At 38.3% G+C, this 20207-nt stretch overlaps 1 protein-coding gene across 3 annotated transcripts in view; it reads right to left on the bottom strand.

Moving 5' to 3' along the window:
• AQP9 (aquaporin 9) overlaps positions 1 to 20207 on the bottom strand; it is a 50095-nt gene that overhangs the window by 9170 nt on the left and 20718 nt on the right. For all 3 annotated transcript variants that reach the window (XM_023532573.1, XM_011363476.2, XM_023532574.1), the window contains exon 2: positions 4420 to 4546. In XM_023532573.1, coding sequence (XP_023388341.1) covers positions 4420 to 4462 — 43 coding nt within the window. In that variant the 5' untranslated portion in view covers positions 4463 to 4546. The remainder of the gene's footprint in view (positions 1 to 4419; positions 4547 to 20207) is intronic.

Genomic DNA, 20207 nt, shown 5'->3' on the forward strand with positions numbered 1-20207 from the left:
CTCTCTCTCTCTCTCTCTCTCTCTATCATCTACTGGGTTCTAACTATGAAGCAATAATCTCAAAGCAATTGATGTAAACTGTTAACTTGAACATATTTTTTAAAAAGTCAATACACTTATAAGGTTTAAATCTATATCTAGCAATTCCTCAGTCCACGTCCAGAGGATATAACAGCGATCTTCGCACTGAAAAGAGACATCTCTTTAAGGAAAAATGACCCTTGGTTGGTGGACTGTGCCTCTTATTGAAGTAAGGGGCTCAGTTTATTTTGAGGTGATCACAGTGTCTGAGGGGATTCTCTATAGTTCCTCTGCATGAATAATATATTTCTCTTACACACAGAAATGTAGCAACATTTCTGTCACCCCAACCTACATTATGGCTAGAGAAATCGGCCTTCTTGATTCTCATCTAGACAGAAGATCAGGTGGAGAGTTTGCTCTGTACTAAGTCACTAATATCATCAGCTGGCTTTGCTAGTAACAACACTTATTGAAAACTTGCTGGATGCTATCATAGGAGTATTACACACACTTGATCTTCATAAGATCTCAGTGAGATGAATACTACTTCAGTTAACTGGTGAGGAAACTGAGGCACAGAACTAAAGTAAGTTTGTTAAGGTCATATGGTGAAAGTAGTGGAACTAGAATTCAAATCCAGGTTTATCTGAACTCTAGATCCTATGTTCTAAACCACTTACAGAGTTTTACCAAGTTTATAAAGCTTCTCTGCTGTACTGGGCAGGAAAAAAATTTTTTCAAAAATCATCTTTGAGTATTTGGCTCACTTCTTAGGGACAAATGATATTCCTTTGAAGACTATAGGTGAGATTTTATGTAGAGGGGAGATTAGAGTTACTGTCAATATGACCGCATTGAAATGTGGATTTCTGGATTGTAGAAATAGCTGTAAATCAATGAGTGATGATGATGATGGTGATGACACTTTACATCTGACCCTCCACAGAACTTATAGGTGAGTTTGTATTTGCAAGCTCCCTGCTCTGAAGAAAACTGTGCTTTTCCCGAGTCTCTAAACCAAAGTGGATTTGCAGCAGGGAGGAGTTCTGGCTGCTGGCAAAACCACAAAGGTCCTTTCTATACCTGCCTCTGCCACTTAGGGGCTAATAAGAGCAAGAAAATGCAAATATTAAAAGCACGGTTTTCCTGAAGAATTATATCAACTGTCTTGCTTTACTTTTAAATCCAATAGAGTCATAATTCTGGAGACTAGCAGCACAGCCTACTAGAAAAACTAGAAACAGGGCTTAGGAGGAGGGAACACACAGGGCAGTGGCAAGTTCCTGAAGCCGGCCCTGTTCTCCTTCTCCCACAGGCTGGTTAGGTAGCTGCCACCTAGCCAGGCGGGAAGGACCCATTGCGAAAGGACAAGGGGACATAAGAAATCACCTCCAGTCAAAAAAAGTACCTTCCCTCAGATGAGTCCATGAATGGGAGTTATTTAGCAAGCTCCTCTTTCAAAATAAAACTTCCCATAGGTAGGTTTATGCTTTTTCACTTCTCATAACCACCCAGAGGCAGGTACTATTAGTCACTCTGGACTTCCTATGGTAAAAGGCACTTAGTAGGTGTTTAAGATATGAAAGTTGAAGAACTAAATAGTCAGAGGCCTTTATCTAGATAGCTCGGACTACAATGATCTATAGAGAGGGAAAGTTGTTTGGTGGTCAGAGAGGATGTGTCTGGGAGGGAGCTTTGCTAAGCAATGAGGCAAATTTCTCCTTGCAGAGATGAGTGGCCACTCTGGCTTACCCGAAGGACAAGGCAGAGCAGTGTAGTAGAAAGAACATAAGTGCTAGAGCCAGAGAGTGCTGCACTAAAGTCTGGTCCTGCCACTTTGTTGTGATGATCAGATTATTCACACAAAGAGCCCCGAGGGGCAGCTGGAGCTCATGAGATCTGAGATGAAAAAACTTAGGTGAACAGGCTGAACTCTTTCACGGTTCTGCTCTAGACAAGTCCCCTCCTCCCCGCCACCCACAGACAATTCTAATCTTAATGCCTTGTCATTAAGCAAATCAATTTTGCTTTTTCACTGAATTTATATTACTTATAGACTGCTACATCAGAAACAACCACCATAGCCTAGGTACAAGCAGGCAGTGTAATGCTCGGTGGGGGACACTGCATAATGAGGGCCTTATGGGTTCTGACTGGCCCGACTGGGTTGCCAGAACTGGCATGTTCACAAGGGAAGCAGTAAGGTAATGTTTTATGTTTCAAAACTGGAATGTCGCTCACCTTACCAGTCTGTGACCACACAATAGGATCTCATTTATGTGTGTGCCTAATATACATTGGTTATTTTTGGAATCTTCAAAGAGGGCCTCACAGGTGCCCACAAACCATTATGTTAGCTGTAGCCACCATGAGACAGTCACCTCCCTCACATAATCTTCCTCTCCTGTTCCTGCGGCTGTTGAAGCCAATACTGAGTCTGCATGGATGTCATTGATGGGCCAATGTGTTGTCTGTGCACATTTCCAGAGCCACCAGCCCAGAAGCCTGAACAGTGCTCGGTTCCAAAAAGAGAGAGAGGGAAATAAGTTCCCTTTCCAACTCAGTACTACCTTTTATGAGCCAGGCTCAGAGGCTGTTCTGCTTGAATTTTGGGATATCTCTCATAAAAAATTTGGCCAGCTCCTAACCCTTACCTAGAAATGATTCTAGTGAAAAGAGTCCCATCAGTTCTGGCTTTCACCCCTCTAAGTGCAGGGGCTTAACCCTAGTTCAGGGGCCAGATGGGACGATTCCATACTAATTTCACTTCCTTTTCTCCTTCCTGCTGGTTCCTACCCTTTTTCCTCCTATGGTCACTACCAGAATTCTCAAGTATATCAGTGGCTGCAAAAAGATGTGGACAGCGGCGGTGGTAAAGGGTGTCAGTTACACGGGTCGCATCTGAGACCAATTAATCCTAAAGTAAACATTTGATGATATTCGATTCAGGGTGTTATATAAGCAAAACACTCCAAAACCACATCCCACATTTCCACCTAAACAAAGCAAACAAAACAAAACAAAACAAAACAAAACAAACTAGCTGAGAACGTGCCCACATTTATATAGCAGTTTGTAGAAACTCCACTTGTGTGAATGTACGGGGTGGCGGTGGAATATCCTGTATGCTTCTAATTCATCTGTGTCTGGTGTTGAGGCCTGCACTGTAATTAAGCCTTGGCAAATTCAGGGTGATTCCCTGCTCATTCTTGTGCCTTAGGTAAGCAGCACAGTACTGGGATCACAGCAAAGGCTTGGCAGGAGTTTGAAAAGAAACACTGCTCATCCCAAACAAATTACATATACAGGAATGTGTAACCTGGATTGCCCCAGGATCTGAGTCTGACTGTGCTATTAAAAAGGTGCCAGACAGCAAATGACTGTTCTAGGTTCCCAGCCCAAGGAACCTCCCAGAGAGTCTAAGCCGTCATTCTTCTGTGCTCCAATGACAGCACTTGTCACCAGACCAGCTGGCTTAACTGCAGGCCCTGCCTGTAATGCCTTTCCTGTAATAGGCCATTGGAAATGTTGTATAATAATAGGGACACGAGATTCGCTGTCATGTAAACTTGGGTCAAATCTTTAGTCTGCCTCTTTACCAGCTATGGGACTTGCAGAAATTAACTTAATCCCTCAGAGTTGGAGTTTTCTCTGTAGAATGGAGACACTAGCACTCATCACAGTCCTGCTAGAGAGAGAGGAGCTAAAGTACGTACAGCAGCCAGCACAATGCCCAGCATACAGAGGTTCCCAATCCTCCCTTATCACCAGCAATCTTAGTGCTCTGAGCACCCAGACCAGGCTGCTGAAAGATTCCAGGAGCCTTTGGGAACTGGATCGTTTTCACAGTCCCTTCCTAAGTTCCCAGGCTACATTAAACAGCATTTCATTTTGCTTCTTAAAACTTGGAAATGGCTTCTAATCAGCCCACCACTCAGGGCAGAATTAAACCAAGACCTTCTGGATCATGCTTGCACTTCTGTGAAAGCACCAGCCATTTCGTAAGTGACTTAGACTCTCTCTGACCGCTATGGATCAAGGTCCAGGACTTGCCTCTCTGTTGGAGTGGCAGTCTTCACTGGGCTACTCACAGGGTACCTGGGAAATGGTTACAAGCAAGTAAAAAATTGTATCGACAGATGAAGAATATGATTCAGTGGCCAGATTTAAGAATCAGTCAGTTCTGAGTTCTAAGTCCTATCTCTGTCTCTTGCTAAATGTTGCCTTGGCACAAGTCACTTGCCATTTGCTAGCTATTTTAATGTTATCATCTCTAAAAATAGAATCAAATACATATTCTTGCAGGATCTAAACAAATGAAGGTGTATAAAGCACCCAGGACTGTGCTAGCACATTGAAATGCTTAATAGTAGCTGTTATATTTCTATTACTTACCAGAGACACCTCCAGTCGCATAGATAGCCATTACGACTGACATTGCAAATCCAACATTCGTAGTGACGATTCCTCCAAAATGTCCTCGACTGAGGACAGCTTGGGCAACAGAGCCACATCCAAGGACCTGGAATGAGAAGAAACTCAACAAGTAAGTGAACATGGCCACTGTCAATGATGGAAATCACAGTAACAAGAAGCACCTATCAAGCAAACTCATGGATTGGGCTGCCACAGGCTTCATACAAATCAAATTATAATGCTCCAGCTATGCACAGGTCGCCAGGAGCAAGAGCCAAATCAACAGCACATAACACATAACCTGCGCAGATAGCAAAATGGGGGTCCTGGGCGATATCTGGTTGACACACATTGGGCTTGCACAGTATTGAAATTTTGCCTACATTTATAAATCAGGTAATTTCACACAATGATCCAGATTTCTGACTTATGTTTTAAATTAAACTTTTAATTTTGAGATAATTGTAGATTCACATGAGATTGTAAGAAATAAAACAGAAAGATCCCATGTACCTTTTACCCATAGATTCCTTTTAATCTATTAGATCTGTCAACCCACAAGGAGGAATTTCCTGGAACAGAGTAGCAGTTGGCTGCTCCCTTTAAACAGAGCTTGTGCTCTCTCAATTGGCTCACTTCATTTGCTTCACTTTGCTCATTTAGGTCTCCCTCCTGGCCCCTGTAGGTATTTGAGTTTTCGATCCCTGCTCTAGAGGCTCCCAGTATAAGCCATATCAGGCTCACAAACAATCATATATGCACATCCAACACGTAGGAAGGTCATTTGTACCAGATACAAGGCCATTAGCAAGAAAACAAAGGAAATTTGTGGGGGGATTGAACTGCAATCAAGACGTTCTCCCTCGTCTCCATATCTTTTCTCCCTGATGAGGCTGTAGTTTCCTAGAGAGCAGAGGCTGCCAAACTTACAGCTTTGTGCATTCCCTGTGGCACCAGGCACAATGCTGTAAGTACTTGGCAAACAGGTATAAAATGAAGATGAAGTACAACAGTGAGTCTTTGACAGTCTTCAGCTGGTAGAAGATATTTTGGAGAATGAAATCAGTATTCAGAAGGGTTTTGAATATATTATGATACATCCACTCAGCAGAATACTGTTCAGTCATAAAATAGAATGAGGGAGATCTGTGTGGACCAATGTGAAAAGATCCTCAAAGTATATTATTTAATTTGAAAACAAGATTCAGAGCAGTGTTAAAGCACATTGCCAATTGTATTAAGAATTGCACATGGGCTATCTCCACGAATATCCAAGCAGCAGGAAATTGGGTTGGATCCTGTGGGAGGAAAGTAAATGACTGGGTAAGTGTTGGAAGAAAGCGTTTCATTGTATATCCTTTTTCTTTTTACCATGTGTCTTAGTATATTTGGGCTGCTATAACAAAATACCATAGACTGAGTGAGTAGCTTATAAACAACAGAAATTTATTTCTCACAGTTTTGGAGGCGGAAATCCAGATCGGAGTGCCAGCATGACGGGGTGAGGATCTTCTTCCAGGCTGCAGACTTCTCACTGTGTTCTCACATAGTCAGAGGCAAGTTAGCTCTCTGAGATATCTTTTATAAGGGCACTAACCCCACTCATGAGGGCTCTGCCTTCATGACCTAAGTGCCTCCCAAAGGCCCCACCTTCTAATACCTTGGGCATTAGGTTTTCAACAAATGAAGTTGGGATGGGGAGGGAGAACACATTTAGTCCACAGCACCATGTATTTCCTAATGTTTAAAAAGTGTGTCCTATAACAACCAATTAACAACCAATTAAAACCTTTTAATCATGGTCCATTAAAAAAACATTTGGTAAGAAACTGAGGCATATAAACAATAGAATATTATTCAGCCATAAAAAAGAATGAAACATTGCCTTTTACAATGACCTGGATGAACCTCGAGGGCATTATCCTAAGTGAGACAAATTAGAAAAAGAAAAATACTGTATGATCTCACTTATATATCGAATCTAAAGAAAAAAACAAGCTCATAGATACAGAGAACAGATTGGTGGTTGCCAGAGGTAAGGCATGGGCAAAATAGGTGAAGGTAGTCAAGAGGTACAAATTTCCAGTTACAAAGTAAGTAAGCCCCGAGGATGTAATGTATGGCATGGCGGCTATAGTTAATAACACTGTATTGCATATTTGAAAGTTGTCAAGAGAGTAAATCTTAAAAGTTCTCATCGCAAGAAAAAAAAAAATCCGGAAACAAGGAAAAGGAAGGAAGGTAAACAAAACTAACAAGAATTCAAAAGAAAAAAAAAAAACAAAAGGGGGTGGAAGAACGAAAACAAAGGAAAGGTGGAAGGCAAATTTGAAGAAAAAAAAAAATTAAGGAAGGAAGAATAATGGGAAAAAAGGGAAAAGGAAAAAAAAAATTGGTAGGAAAACAACACAGCAAATGACCATCAGATATTCTCGCATTGTGGTTTAAAGAGCCGTTGTAGTCCTGGAGGAATAAGTTTTGAACTATAGGATCATTGGATCATTGTTCTTATATGTTGAATTGGCCAAATTTTTTCTGGAATATAGTCAAGTTTGGGTTTTATAACTAAAGAAGAGCAACCAACTTGAAGGAGGGCTCAGCATCAAGTAATAAATATTATTTAAGAAACAGATGAAGAAAAGTTTCAGAAACAAATATATGTAAAGAAAAAGAGATTGAGAATGTGAAGGCTTCTTATCAGAAAGATAATAAAAAGAGATCGTTGTCTCATTACAAAAGACTGAGAAGGGAAGTCCAAAACTGATATATACAATTTCCCGATAGTGATCAATTAATTCTAAAGAGGTTGCCCAGGGCTCATTTGTGAGGTCTTCACAGAAATACAATTTATAAAAAAGGATATGTAATACATGTCAAACATTTTGGTTTACATCTTTTCTTTCCTGTAACTTCTGTCCACTAGTTCCTGGCTTACTCTTAGGACCATGAAGAAGAAGCTTCTCTCACATACCAAGCATTCTAATAAGTGGAGGGGGTATAGGGTTCTCTGAATTCTTTTCTCCTGGATGTGTTGAGGTGATTAAATAACCAGATTCCAAGTGTTAATTCCAGGTATGATTCTTCATATCTACGTAAATGAACATGTTATTTCTCAGTCTCAGCTTGTTCATCTGTTAAAGAAGACTAATAATATCTGCTAAGCTTGTTTCATAGGATTGTTTAGTAAAGGTTCAAATGGATAACATTACAAAAAGGGCTTTTTAAAACACAAAGGGCAATAATAAGTGCAGAATATTATTGCTTTTAATATAAACTTAAAAAAGAAAACCTCAATTCAGTTAGACCTCAATTCAATAAGCTAAGACAAAAGGACTCATGAACTTAACCACTAACTAATGCCTGACAACAGAAGCAGGGGAGAAAACATAGATATTAGAAATAGTTGTTGTTTCATTCCTAGACATAGGATCAAAATTTGCAGGGAGAGGGGAAGTGGGAAGCTGACAAGACTTTTAAATTGTTTTGCTAATTGTGATTACTCTCCAAAGATGAGTCATTTCATAGTTGGCGAGGTTTTATGCTTTTGGTAGGAAAGCAACATTAGAAAAGAGGAGAGAGTAAATACTGTGGTTATTATCAGGTTCCACCGCTAAAAGGAGGGGCAGGTGGGGTGGGGGGAGGATTTTTCAATGGAAAAGGAAGAAAGAAAAACATTTGAAAGGCAGAATTTCTATGAAGGACTGATTGGTGAGCAAGATACCTCCAGTTGTTCCCAATCACTCAGGCCAAACATTCTGGAATCCACTGGTGTCTCTTCCTCTTCTCTCCCTTGGCTACCTATAGCCAATCATTCCCAAATCTTCTGAGCCTTCTTCTGCAGCCTCCAACCAGTGCCCTCACTTCTAGTGTCTCCCTACTCAGTGCCAGATGAGGAATGACTCATATACCCCCCTTCCCACCCCCACCGCCACAGTTGCTCAGCAAGTGCCAGCACAAACCCCTCAGCCCCATCGGTACTTAGGGCTCTCCAGTGCCTTGCCTCATGATCACCAGCCACTTTCTGCCTAGTGTTCTTCAGCATAAATCTGTATCAGCCAGGCTGGCATCCTAGTCACTCTGAGTGCTTTGAGCTTATAACACTCATTCCCACTTCTGCACACCTGCTCATTGTATACCTTCCAGCAGGATCTCCTTTCCCTGCACCTTCCCCAACCAAACACAATCTATTCATAACACTAAGCTAAAGTCCTACCTTTTTGTGGAATTTTCTCTGATAACTTAAGGCCTCAAGGGCTCTTATGCTTCTTCTATCATGTCTTTATAATGTCATTTTATTACAATCCATCTTGCCTTGTGGCACCCATCAAGACTATAATGCCCACCAGGGCAGCTCAGGTTTCTTTATATTCCATGCTCAAACAACATTTGATGAAAGATATTAAAATATCTAAACACAAGCAGGAAAAACCCATGTGTAAATGCCTTTTCAAGAGAAAAAGTTGGTCTGGGGGTAGAATATGAAAATCGAGAGGTATATTTTCTAAGAACTATCAGTTGAGACTGCTGGGAAGTTCCCAACTTAGCCATGACCCTTATGACAAATTAATTACTGGACACAATGTAAAATCTAATGTGATAAAGTGATTATTGCAAACCAGAATGCTGGGGATAGTGAGAGAAGAATAAGCCCACAGATTTTATTTCATTTGACCTTTCTCAGATCTCTTGCACATCTATTACCTCCTTTAAAGTGTAGACCAAGATGTTCCTAGCACAGTACACAGTATATAACGGACAATAAATATTGGTTCAGTGAGTATGTAAAAACTGAACCCTTCAGAAAAGTAGTTAATGAAGGTTAGGAATTCCTTAAAAAAATATTTGCAGGTGCATGCACCTGGGGCCAAGGATCACCGGGGAACCTCACAATTATTGCAAGAGATGTGATTCTTTGTGCACATCAAACATTACCCAAAGAAGGAAAAAATTAACATGCTTTGTGTCTACCTTTTATGGTTCAGTATTTTCAGAATTAAGAAAATAATTCCTATCCTATAGAGGTGATTTTTGTTTGTTTGTTTGTCCGTTTAGGAGCCACCTTGTAGGTCCTGATCATCATGCCAAGACAAGTATGGTTATTCTGGTGACAACAAATGTCACTCTGGTTCAAAAAAATACCCCAAAACTTGTGCTTTTTCACCAAGGCTTCTCATGACCTAGAGAAAAATTCTTTTCAGCCCCATTTCCCTTCTTTTCTCAGAGATCAATGTGACACACTGGTGATTTCAAGTGCAGCTTTTTCAGTTTATGGAAAACCTGTATATTAATTTCTATCTGCTTTATTTCCAGCTCCCCTTGCACAGACAACTTCTGCTAGATGACCAAGCGCTCTCCGGGGAAAACCAGAACTAAGGCAAAGTTAAACCCTTTCCACTCTTGTTCTTCCTTGTCATCTCCTTTCCTCATACTGTCTCCCCACTTTGTAGTCATCAGCAGAAGGCACACTCATTTCCCCAGTGCTGACTAGTCCTAGTGCCTGCCTAGTACTGCGATGAATGGGCTGAGATAATGGTGGGATGGGCCTTTTCTACACAGATGAACCACACCTATGAGCCACAAAGATTTCTTGTTGCACCGGCCAGCATTTGGGGGAACTTATTAGAATTCATAGCTATTCTCAACACCAAGACCCAAGAAGACAAGAAATTCCCCTAGCTCTGCCTGCCCCTTTAGTAATTTCTGAACCAGAGTTCATTCTAAAATGCCCAATACCTCCAAAGTTCACCCAGCTAGAATTTTTTTATGATTGTTCTTTTAAAAACTTTTCTAGGATGTTTGTGTCCTCCCTTTAATTCAGAACTGTCAGTTTGGTGCACGTTGGCAGCAACAATGCAGCCCAAGAATGTAAGCCACATATGACTCTTCACCTTGTACATTGCTGCAGGTCTTCCTGGAAATAGGTAAGGAATATATTTTAAGTGAAAAATATACTTCAGTAGATAATTTGTTATTAAATGATGCAAATGCATAAGACAGAAATCAGCATTAAAAAAGAACCACTTGTATTTTAAAAATTGCTTTGTGTATGTGTGTCAGATATGTATATACACACAAACATACACACATATGTTTGTTATAAACACTCTCGTTCAGTCCCTATGATAACGTGAGGGGGAATAGAAGTTTGCTTTTTTCATCTAAAGAAACCTGGGGACAAAGAAATTAAGTCATTTGCCTGAGAATATACAACCAGTGAAATGATCTTGTTGAACGCAAAATTAACATTAGTGTCCAAAGTATGTGTCCCTTCACTTACACTAAAATGCCCTTAACTGTACCTGAGCCAAATAAGTAGTTTGTCCAGATCTGTGCTTTAGGAGTCTGTCTTTCAAAAAATTAAATCATGGTAAACTAAAGTCCCCACCCAAAGCTACAAGTACCTCTGATGGGATCTGGCACACACTCAGCCATTCCTTCCTTTCCTCCATATATATGTACATTTGAAAATTCTAAGTGCCCAGCATGGTGCCTGCTGGCTAGCAAGGATGCAAAAAAAATCAGAAGTGGATACTCTGAGAGCTCACAGACCAGTAGAAGAGGTAAGATAGCTGAGAACTGTAAAAATCCTAAGTAAAAGCATAGATGAAGTGTGGTACTGTTATTTAATGTAATAAACTTGTTAATGAATGGCTTAAGCATTTATCCCTAGGGAAAGTGTGCACGGAGATGCAGTTTTATAATTCAGCCTTACTGACTAAATGATGATTATTTTGACATTTAGGTTTCCCCAAATTCTTGACTCATTTGATTGATTAACACTCCAAATTACTGAATCTCCTGACATAATACTATTAAATCTGAGAAATATTAATATATACACATGAATGTTCCACAGATTATCCTCATGAGAAACTTGATTAAGATTATATGAGATCAAGATTTCTCTTCTGATATTGCCTGAAATAAAAATGGTTTTCACACTATTGCCTCAACCAATTTTGCCAGGTGGTAGAATGGGAGGACCACGATTTCGTATCAGGAATTTGACCTCCAATAGCCAGGCTGCTTATAAACAAATGATATTGAACAGAAAGAAGGCTTACACCCTTGCGATCTCTCAACTTGCCCTTTTCTGGTGGAATATTTTCTTTTTGTAGAATGTGGTTAAGGACACCATTAGAGCAGAGTCACAAATTTGTGATCCATGGCTGAAGACGGCTTGTGAGTAGAATTGATCCACAGATGTGTTTTGTTTGGTTCACATGGTGATTTTTAAAGAAATTATTAGCAGTATTTAAAAATAGAAAAATTCCATATAGAACTCTTGATTTCTGACCATTCTTGAAAAACTGGAAAACCTGATAAAGATTTACCCCATTTCTGCTCAGCTACGGCAGAGAGGATCTGAGTGGCAGAAGCCCACTGAGACAGGGCATATACTGTCTACTTCCTTCTTAACCCTACCATGTCCATTTTGCTCATATTGTTACAGAAAGTGGGAACTGCTAGGGGTACAAACAGTACAAACAGTTACATTTGTTGAGCAAAAGCCAAGTAGGACAAGGTGCAAAAGAGCTTTGCAGTGAGCTCTTGCATGTAGCAAGCACATTTACAGAAGCAGAACAAAAAAGCTGATTAGCTTTTAATGAAAATCCTGAAATTTCCTCTTCAATATAAGCTAAGCACTTTCCATACATTAACCAGTTAGTCCTCACAATGACCCTGAGTAATGTCTTCTTATTATCTCTGTTTTACAAATAAGGAAATGAAGCCTAAAAAGAAGTCAAGAGAATTTCTAATGTTCACACAGGTAGTAAGTGAAAAGGCCCAGGTGTGACTGTATATAATTTTGACCTCTGGATGAGGGAATGATCAAACATTTACAGCATGTATGCAGTGAGCCGGGCACTCTCATATACATTACTTCCATTATTCCTCCCAAAACTTAATTCTCATTTAAAAAGTGGAAGACTGGATGACTTGACAAAATTCATCTAGCTGATAAGTGGTAGAATCTAATTCTGGGGCCAGGTTCTGTGATTCCCAGCCCTGTGTTTCTCCTGTGGCAACTGCTGCTTCTCAGTGAGTCTACTTGCTCCCTTTATGAGGACAGAATGCATATATGATGCATGGCTTTCCAGTCAGTTTTCCAATTAAAAAATAAAACTTTCTTAGTTATAACAAAAATAGTCACAAAGAACCAAGACTGAACCCTGGATATTCTGTTTAAAAACAAAGTATTTGGTGGCATGTAGCCTGCGAGAATATTGGGATGAGATCAATCATCTCTCAGGGACCAGCTGTACTTGGAAAGAGATGACATTAGGGCAGGCTCATAAAAAAAGAGGAATCAGATTTGAGAAGCAGGTGAATGGGCAAACGGCCAATCTCAGTGCTCTCTGAGTAGAAAAGAATACCAAGGAGCAACTTGGAACTCCAGAAATGAAAGGTGATTAAACTTCATTATTTCTATTAGGTTGAAAAGAACAATGCTCTCCTTTTCTGATCTACACCAGGCATTCACATCTCTCAACTCATCCCAAATAATGCTATTGGACAAGCACTTGATCATGATCCCAGAACTAGAATAAGGACCCAATTAAGTACTTACTTATTAAGGTGTGCATGTCCTTATTAGGATGACCATGGGTCTGAGTGTGCTGTGTGTGGATGGGGTGTTGACAGTTCTTTTTTATTTAGGGTGGCCCAACAATGTCAAGTACATCGCGGGTCACTCTCAATCTGGAAGACTCCTAAAGATGGAGGAGTTCCAGGAGTTGGTTTGTTTTAGGTTCATCCTAGGCCCTGCAATTCCCAAAGTATATTCCACAGATCATCAGTTCCATAAGATGCTCTTCAAAAAAAAGGAATCTGTGATCAAGTATGTGTGGGGGCAGCTATATATTCTATTCCCCTGTTAGATATTTACAGTGAACATTAAAGGCTCTGATAATTCCTGCAGTTGAGAAAAACTACTAAACTTGGTTAAGCATGTTTGGGAAGCAGAGCATATTTTCATTCACTTAATTCTTATCTGAATTTCATGAAACTAGTGTTCTTCAGAACACATTTTGAGCAACTCCTTGAAACAATTGAAGGAACAAACTCTGCTGAGTGAGCTTTTTTGTGGGGAACAGGGGAGTGAAGAAAATGTACATGCACATGTAAAATTTTTTCAATTACAAAGGGTATACAATAAAATATAAAAAATCCATCTATTACCCACCCCAGATTTCATATTTTATTCTCCACAGGTAACTAACATGAATGCTTTCTGGTATATTCTGTCAAAAATGTGTGTTTGATAAAGAGATTTTTAAAAATGTGTGTGCATGTGTATGTGTACAAATGGGAGAATTTTATAAATACCATTTTCTGCCTGCTATTTCAATTTGATAGTTTAGAGTCTTTATATATAAGCATATAAAGATTGGCTTCATTATATTTAATAGCTATATATGAGTTCATTGCAACTTCTTTAACTACTCCCCTATAGACAGAGACATAGATTTTGAGAACATTTTCTCCTAAGAAAGTGTAAACTTTCAGACAGAGTCTAAGGCATGTGGGCTTATTCTAGTTCGAGAGGAATTAAGCCCTTGGGTCCTTTTGGTCTTGATTGGCCTTCCTGGGTCTGTGTATTAGCATGACCAGCCAATCTATCAAGATGGAGAAGGGGGGGAGGGGACACATCTTGCTGGCATATGACGTAGCAATCCTATCTCGTACATGAATAAAGTTCCCACTAGATGAAGGAAGTAACCTTCACTGCTGGGCTGCTTAGCATTTTGATCCGTTTTATTTATCTCACTTTTATGAGGCTTGTCTTCCTCACAGTCCTTCACTTTATGCCATATCTTCATTATAAGGCTGATGAGTAGAGAGAGTATCTAACTTCTGCTCTCATTCCTATGTTCTCCTTTCTTGTCAAATAATGAGAACATGTTGCAATGCCCTGTGTCATTAAAGAAAAACAAACCAAAACCACTTCTGGAAAGTAGAAAACAAAAGTACTTCCCCTTTGAAAGTGAATTAAAATAGCAAGTTTTCTAGGTCGAAATTAAAACCCAGGGGTCAAAAGCAGAGTTCTGTTTGGCAGAATCAAGTTTGGTTTTAGGAGTCTGCAGCCCTTGGATAAAGTGACCCAGAACAGACATTTTCCCCAGGTCCTTTGGAACTCTGAAGTTTTCCAGACTAGTCTGACTCTTCATGTTCACCACTAATAAGGGGAAGCCTACAGGAAAATCCTCCTGCAGCTGATACTGACTCAGGGTCTAAGGACTTGAGAAGCAGCCTATTTAGAGAAAGCATGGGGTTTCCTAGTCATTCTTGGTCACATGCCTCATGTCGGACAAAGGGAGCAGACAGCCACTCTTTCTCTTTTGGGAAAGTGCTCTTCAACAAAGTATCCACATTCAATTTTCTTTTTTCAGTTTTCCACTTAACGATAATCATTTCTGGTTGTGACAGTACCTGGATAACCTAGCAGAAGCAAACCTGTTCTGGAAGACCAATGCTCAGGCCATATGGAATTCCCATAGAGAAAAATAAACCTTCCCGAAGAGTTTACAATACAAATTTACAAAACTCTAAAGGAAATGATCCATTGTGGATGAGAGTCAGTAGATAAAATAAGCAGGATAATTAGCTCCCTAAAGCTTAAGATGATAGAACAGTTATAAAATACCGTAAATATATTAAGCTTTAGTGAGTTAAAAAGATAAAAGAAATAAACACATAAGAAAAGAAAAACAATTAAGAAAAAGAACCAAACAGAACTTCTAGAAATGAAAACACATTAAAGAAACTACAATGACTATATTAAACAGATGTTAAATACAACTGAATAGGGAATTAGTGAATTGGAAGACAGATTTGAGACAACTACACAAAATTTATCATGGAGAGATTAAGAGAAAAAAATAGAGAGATTGGGGGAACGGCAAGGTGATAAAGCTGAGAATGTCCAGAACTGGTGAAAATTACTAATCTTCACAGTAAAGATGAACAATGAAGCCTGACCACTACAAATAAAATAAGTTAACACCTCGTTGTATTATAGTGATATTTAAGAATAAAAAAAAACAAAGAGAAACTCTTAATCGAAACCAGAGAAATGCAGATAATTAAAGACAAAATTAGGCCAACAACAGATTTGTCACCAGCAACAAGAGAGACATTGAAATGACACTTGCCAAATGCCAAGCAAAACCAATCATCAACCTAAAATTTATCATTGCACCTTGAGAGTGAAATAAAGACATATACTGGCAGACAAAAGACTGAGAAAGTTTATCCCTTACATGCCTTTCCTGAAAAATTTCCTTAAAAGTTTTTTTTTAACTGCGCAAAGGAGATTGCATCTAAAAGAAAGTAATGGATGAATGCAGTAATGATTAGCAAATAACCTAGTATATGATAGTAAATTCATGTAAGTATTCACAATTAAGAACACCAATAACAGTAATAAGAGTAGAATTTAAATATTAGAGAATAATGACATGTAAGATGAATTGGTCAATTATAATTAGAATTTTTAAAAAAGTTTTAATGTTTATTTTATACTTTGTTAGCTCAAGAAATATCTTTTTTTAAAAAAATGTAAAGATAAATATTTCAAGAATAGAAAAAGCAAGTAAGGGGAAAAGAGAGAAATAAAGAAAACTGATCAACTCAAGGAAAGGTATAAGAAAACAGAAACGAATGAGTGGAAAACAAAAAACATGCTAAAAATTAAAAAGAAGTCATCATCACAGGTTTTAAAAGCCATAAGCAAATATTATGAAAAATCATTTTAAAATCATTGCTTTCATTGTATTACTTCTGAAAGTAATAACAATTTTGAAAAACTACATTTGAAAACAAAAGTGAAATAGTTTCCTAGCAAAAAATATAAATTGCCAAAATGGAATTAAAAGTAGATCTAAATTAGACATAACTTTTAGAGAAACCTCTCACACATGTGCTTGTCTTTTGCTTTCTCTTTCTCTTTTTCAATGCATATGCAAAATAATCTTCAAGGAACAGATAATCCTCATTTTATACAGTGTTCCAGAAAATATAAAAAGAGGGAAAGAACTCCAGTTCATTTTATGAGGCTAATGAAACCTTAGTAATAAAACTAAACTAGGACAACATAATAATAAAAAAATCATGGTCCAAATACTTAATAAAACATTGCAAACTAAATGCTATGTGATTAGTTGGGGATAAATCTCAGGAATCTATGGATGATTTAATGCTAAAAATATTTATCAATGTAATTTTTTCATCAAGAGATAAAAGAGGAACCCATATGCTTATCTGAATAGATATAGAAAAGGTGTTTTTTAAAAAAATTCAATAATCATTTCTAATGAAAGTCATAGTGAATGAAGAATAGACAGAAATTTCTTTACTCAAATCAAAAGTGTCTAGTTAAAAGCTACAGGAACTATCACACTTAATGGTAAAATGTGAGAAGCAGATTCTTTAAGTTGGGAATAAAACGTGAACGCCACAATTATAGTATGAGAGATTTTAACCACAATAACAAGACAATAAGAATAAATTAAATGTTTAAAGGCTAGAAAGAAAGAAAAAGTTCTCATCTTCTCAGAAAAAAATCTTGTCAGCACAGTCCAATAGAACATTTCCAATGAGAGAAAAGTTCTATATCTGTGTTGTCCAATATGGTAGCCAGTAGTCATAAATGATGGCTCTTGGGACTAGTAAGACAGTAAAACTAAATTTTTTATTTTACTTATGTTTAATTTTAATTTAAGTAGCCACAAATGACTAGTAGCTATCGTATTTGATAGCTTTGATCTATACAGAATATCCAAGATAATCTATACACCTCCTTGAACTAATGAATTACTAAATTTTCTGAATACAAGATCAACATACAAAAATCAATATTGTTCCTAAACCCTAGTAATAACCATTTAAAAAATGTAATTTAAAAAATGTGCCATTCACAATAGTAATAATAACCATAAGGTACTTAGAAATATATCATACAAAAGATATATATGACCAATACCAAGTAAATTATAAAACTTCAGAATAAAAATGTAAAAAGCAGACTTATGAATGAAGAGCTATTTCATGTTCATGGGTGAGAAGATTCAATGTTTTAAAGATATCGGTTCTATATAATATATTGAAGTTCAGTGCAATTCCAGTCAAAATCTCTAGAGTATATATGGAACTTGATAAACTAATCCTAAAATTCATGTGGAAGAATAAAAGGCTTAAAGTAGCCAAGAAAATATTGAAAAAAATAATAAGAAAAATATTGAATAAACAAAAATTTAGAAAGCGATTATCAAAAATACGTGGCATTGGCGCAGGTTTAGACAGAGAGATCAATGGAACTAGTAAAGTCTTAATAGGCAACCACATTTATAAGTGAACTGGTAAATGATAGAGAGGCCATTACATCAGTAGAGATAGGACAGGCTTCTCAAAAATGGTACTAGAACAACTGGCTGTCCTTCCAGATAAAGAGACACCTTCTCTACATCATACATCAAAATGCATTCTAATGATTTAAAGACCTAAAAACAAAAATCAAATACTGAACCATAATAAGAAAATCTAAAACATCTTTAATATGTAGATTTTAAATAGAGACTGATATCCTATAACCAATAAGAAAAAGATTCTTTTTAACGAGCAGAAGATATAAACAGGCAATTTACAAAAAAGGAAACCTAAAGTTTCAGTAAATGTAAAAAGATGACCAACTGCACTAAGGATTCATTAAAATTACCAGCAAAATTCTATTTCCTATATGTCGAAAGGACAAAAACATAAAAATTGGGCAATATCAAGGGTCAGTGAGTATATGGAAAAATGGGAACTCACATGTTGCTGCTAGTAGTATAAACTTGAAACCACTTTGGAGAGCTATTTTACAATACACATCCATTTGAAGCACTAGGGCCACCAAACCCACTTCTAAGTATATACTCAAGAGAAACTCCGGAACACGTATACAAGCAGAAGTGTACAAAGATGTTCATTGTAGCAGTGTTGGTAATTGTGACAAATTGCAAACTACATAAAAGTTCATGAGGGGACTAAATTACACAATGGCTAAAATGAATTACCTTACATCTACATGCCCCCAAATAAATAAATCGCAAGCAGTGTCTTTTGAGGAAAATCTCAAATTGTATAAGGTCTACAAACTATGAAGCCATGTATGTAAATGTTTAAAATCTATAAGAGAGTAATATATTTTTACAGGTGACAGTGGTAAAAGTTCTAAAGCATACAGGGGAATGCTAAAACCGCAGTGAAGAGAAATCAGGTTTGATTTTAATTCCAGCTCCACCGCACACTTGCCTGAGGGCAAGTTGCTTAACCTACTGAGCATTGATTTCCTCATCTGTAAAATAAGAACATTTCCCTTATCTCATGAGATTTTTCAAGGAATAATAAGCGTCTGGGCATAGGGTATGTTTAGTGAATGTTAACCCCTTCACTGTCTTTTACCCTCATCACTGTATTTGAAGGGAGACACGTGGGCGTGTCTTTAACCTCCTGCTTCAGGTCCCTTTACACCTGCTGAAGGTACAGGGCAAGAACCCTCCATGTTTAGCTCTTCCACACGTTCAGATTTAAAAACTTGCACTTTCTAAAAATGACAGAACACCAAATACAGAAATGCAAATCCGTGAATGGCTGAGTACTGGATATAAATCATAAGAAAATAACAAGAAACCGGTGGGATTGACACTGAACAGTCTCTCTGATGTCCTGATGTGCTAGAAAGAGCATTCTGTGAGCATGTGGATCTCTCTTCCCTCATCTGAGAGACACAGGGGCAGGACAACAGAGACCACTTCATTCCAAAGCCAGTGCATGAGAGCCTGAGGACGAGCGATCCTTCCATGCCTCTGGCAGACTAACCATCCAGGCCAGAATCAGCCAGGGCACTGCTGACAGCAGAGGCTTCTGGCCTATTATGTGCTGGCAAACTGACAGCTCCAGTTCTGTGGAACCCTACTCCTGAACACCCCAGGCTAGGAGTGGGGCATGCCTTTGCAAAGCAATAAGCTAGAACCGAACATAAGAAACAGAACAGGGGACTGTTGAGGCAGAAAACAAGAGGAGTCATGGGGTCCTTTGTTCTTAGCCACGGAGTGGTCTCAAGGAGAATACAGAAAATAGAAGTCCTAGTGGAAAACATAGTGTAATGAATGGTCAGTGTGTTCATTAGAGCCATAAAGATATGGCTGAACCACATCAGAACTCTGGTGTTACAAGAGGTGTGAATGTGTTTGGAGGTGAGAAAGAGGTCCAAAAACTAGGCTAATAAATTTCCTATAAAATTTCCCTGCCATGATCCTGTCTGTTCTAACAACTATCTTTTGACATCCCTACTTTCTAATGTATTCTAGGCTATAAAACTAGTAAAGTTCTCTTGGGCTTTCACAAAAAAAGTTAATTCTCAATTCTCATCAAATAATGGTGTGTTAGGAATGACTGGAGTCCAGATATCAATCCCTGCTCTCATTCATGGGCTGGGCGACCTTGAGTGACCCTCTTAATTATGTTACACCTGTTTTCCCACCTGGAAAAATGGACTTGATCACCTTTTTCCTTTCTCTCTGCCAGGAAAGATATAAAAATAAACAGGAATATATGTGAGAAAACACCCCATGTCTCTTGGAGGAAAGGCACAGTGGAATCTCAACGGCAAGTGAATACATAAGGCAGGGCAACTGAGCTCTTCCATTATTCAGGGGACATGTGATTGCATCGGCCTGTGTCTCATCTTTCCCATCAACACAAGGGCCAATGACATCTCTTTC

This window comes from Pteropus vampyrus, unplaced genomic scaffold, assembly GCF_000151845.1.
Source record: "Pteropus vampyrus isolate Shadow unplaced genomic scaffold, Pvam_2.0 Scaffold85, whole genome shotgun sequence".
In the NCBI taxonomy this organism is placed as follows: Eukaryota; Metazoa; Chordata; class Mammalia; order Chiroptera; family Pteropodidae; genus Pteropus; species Pteropus vampyrus.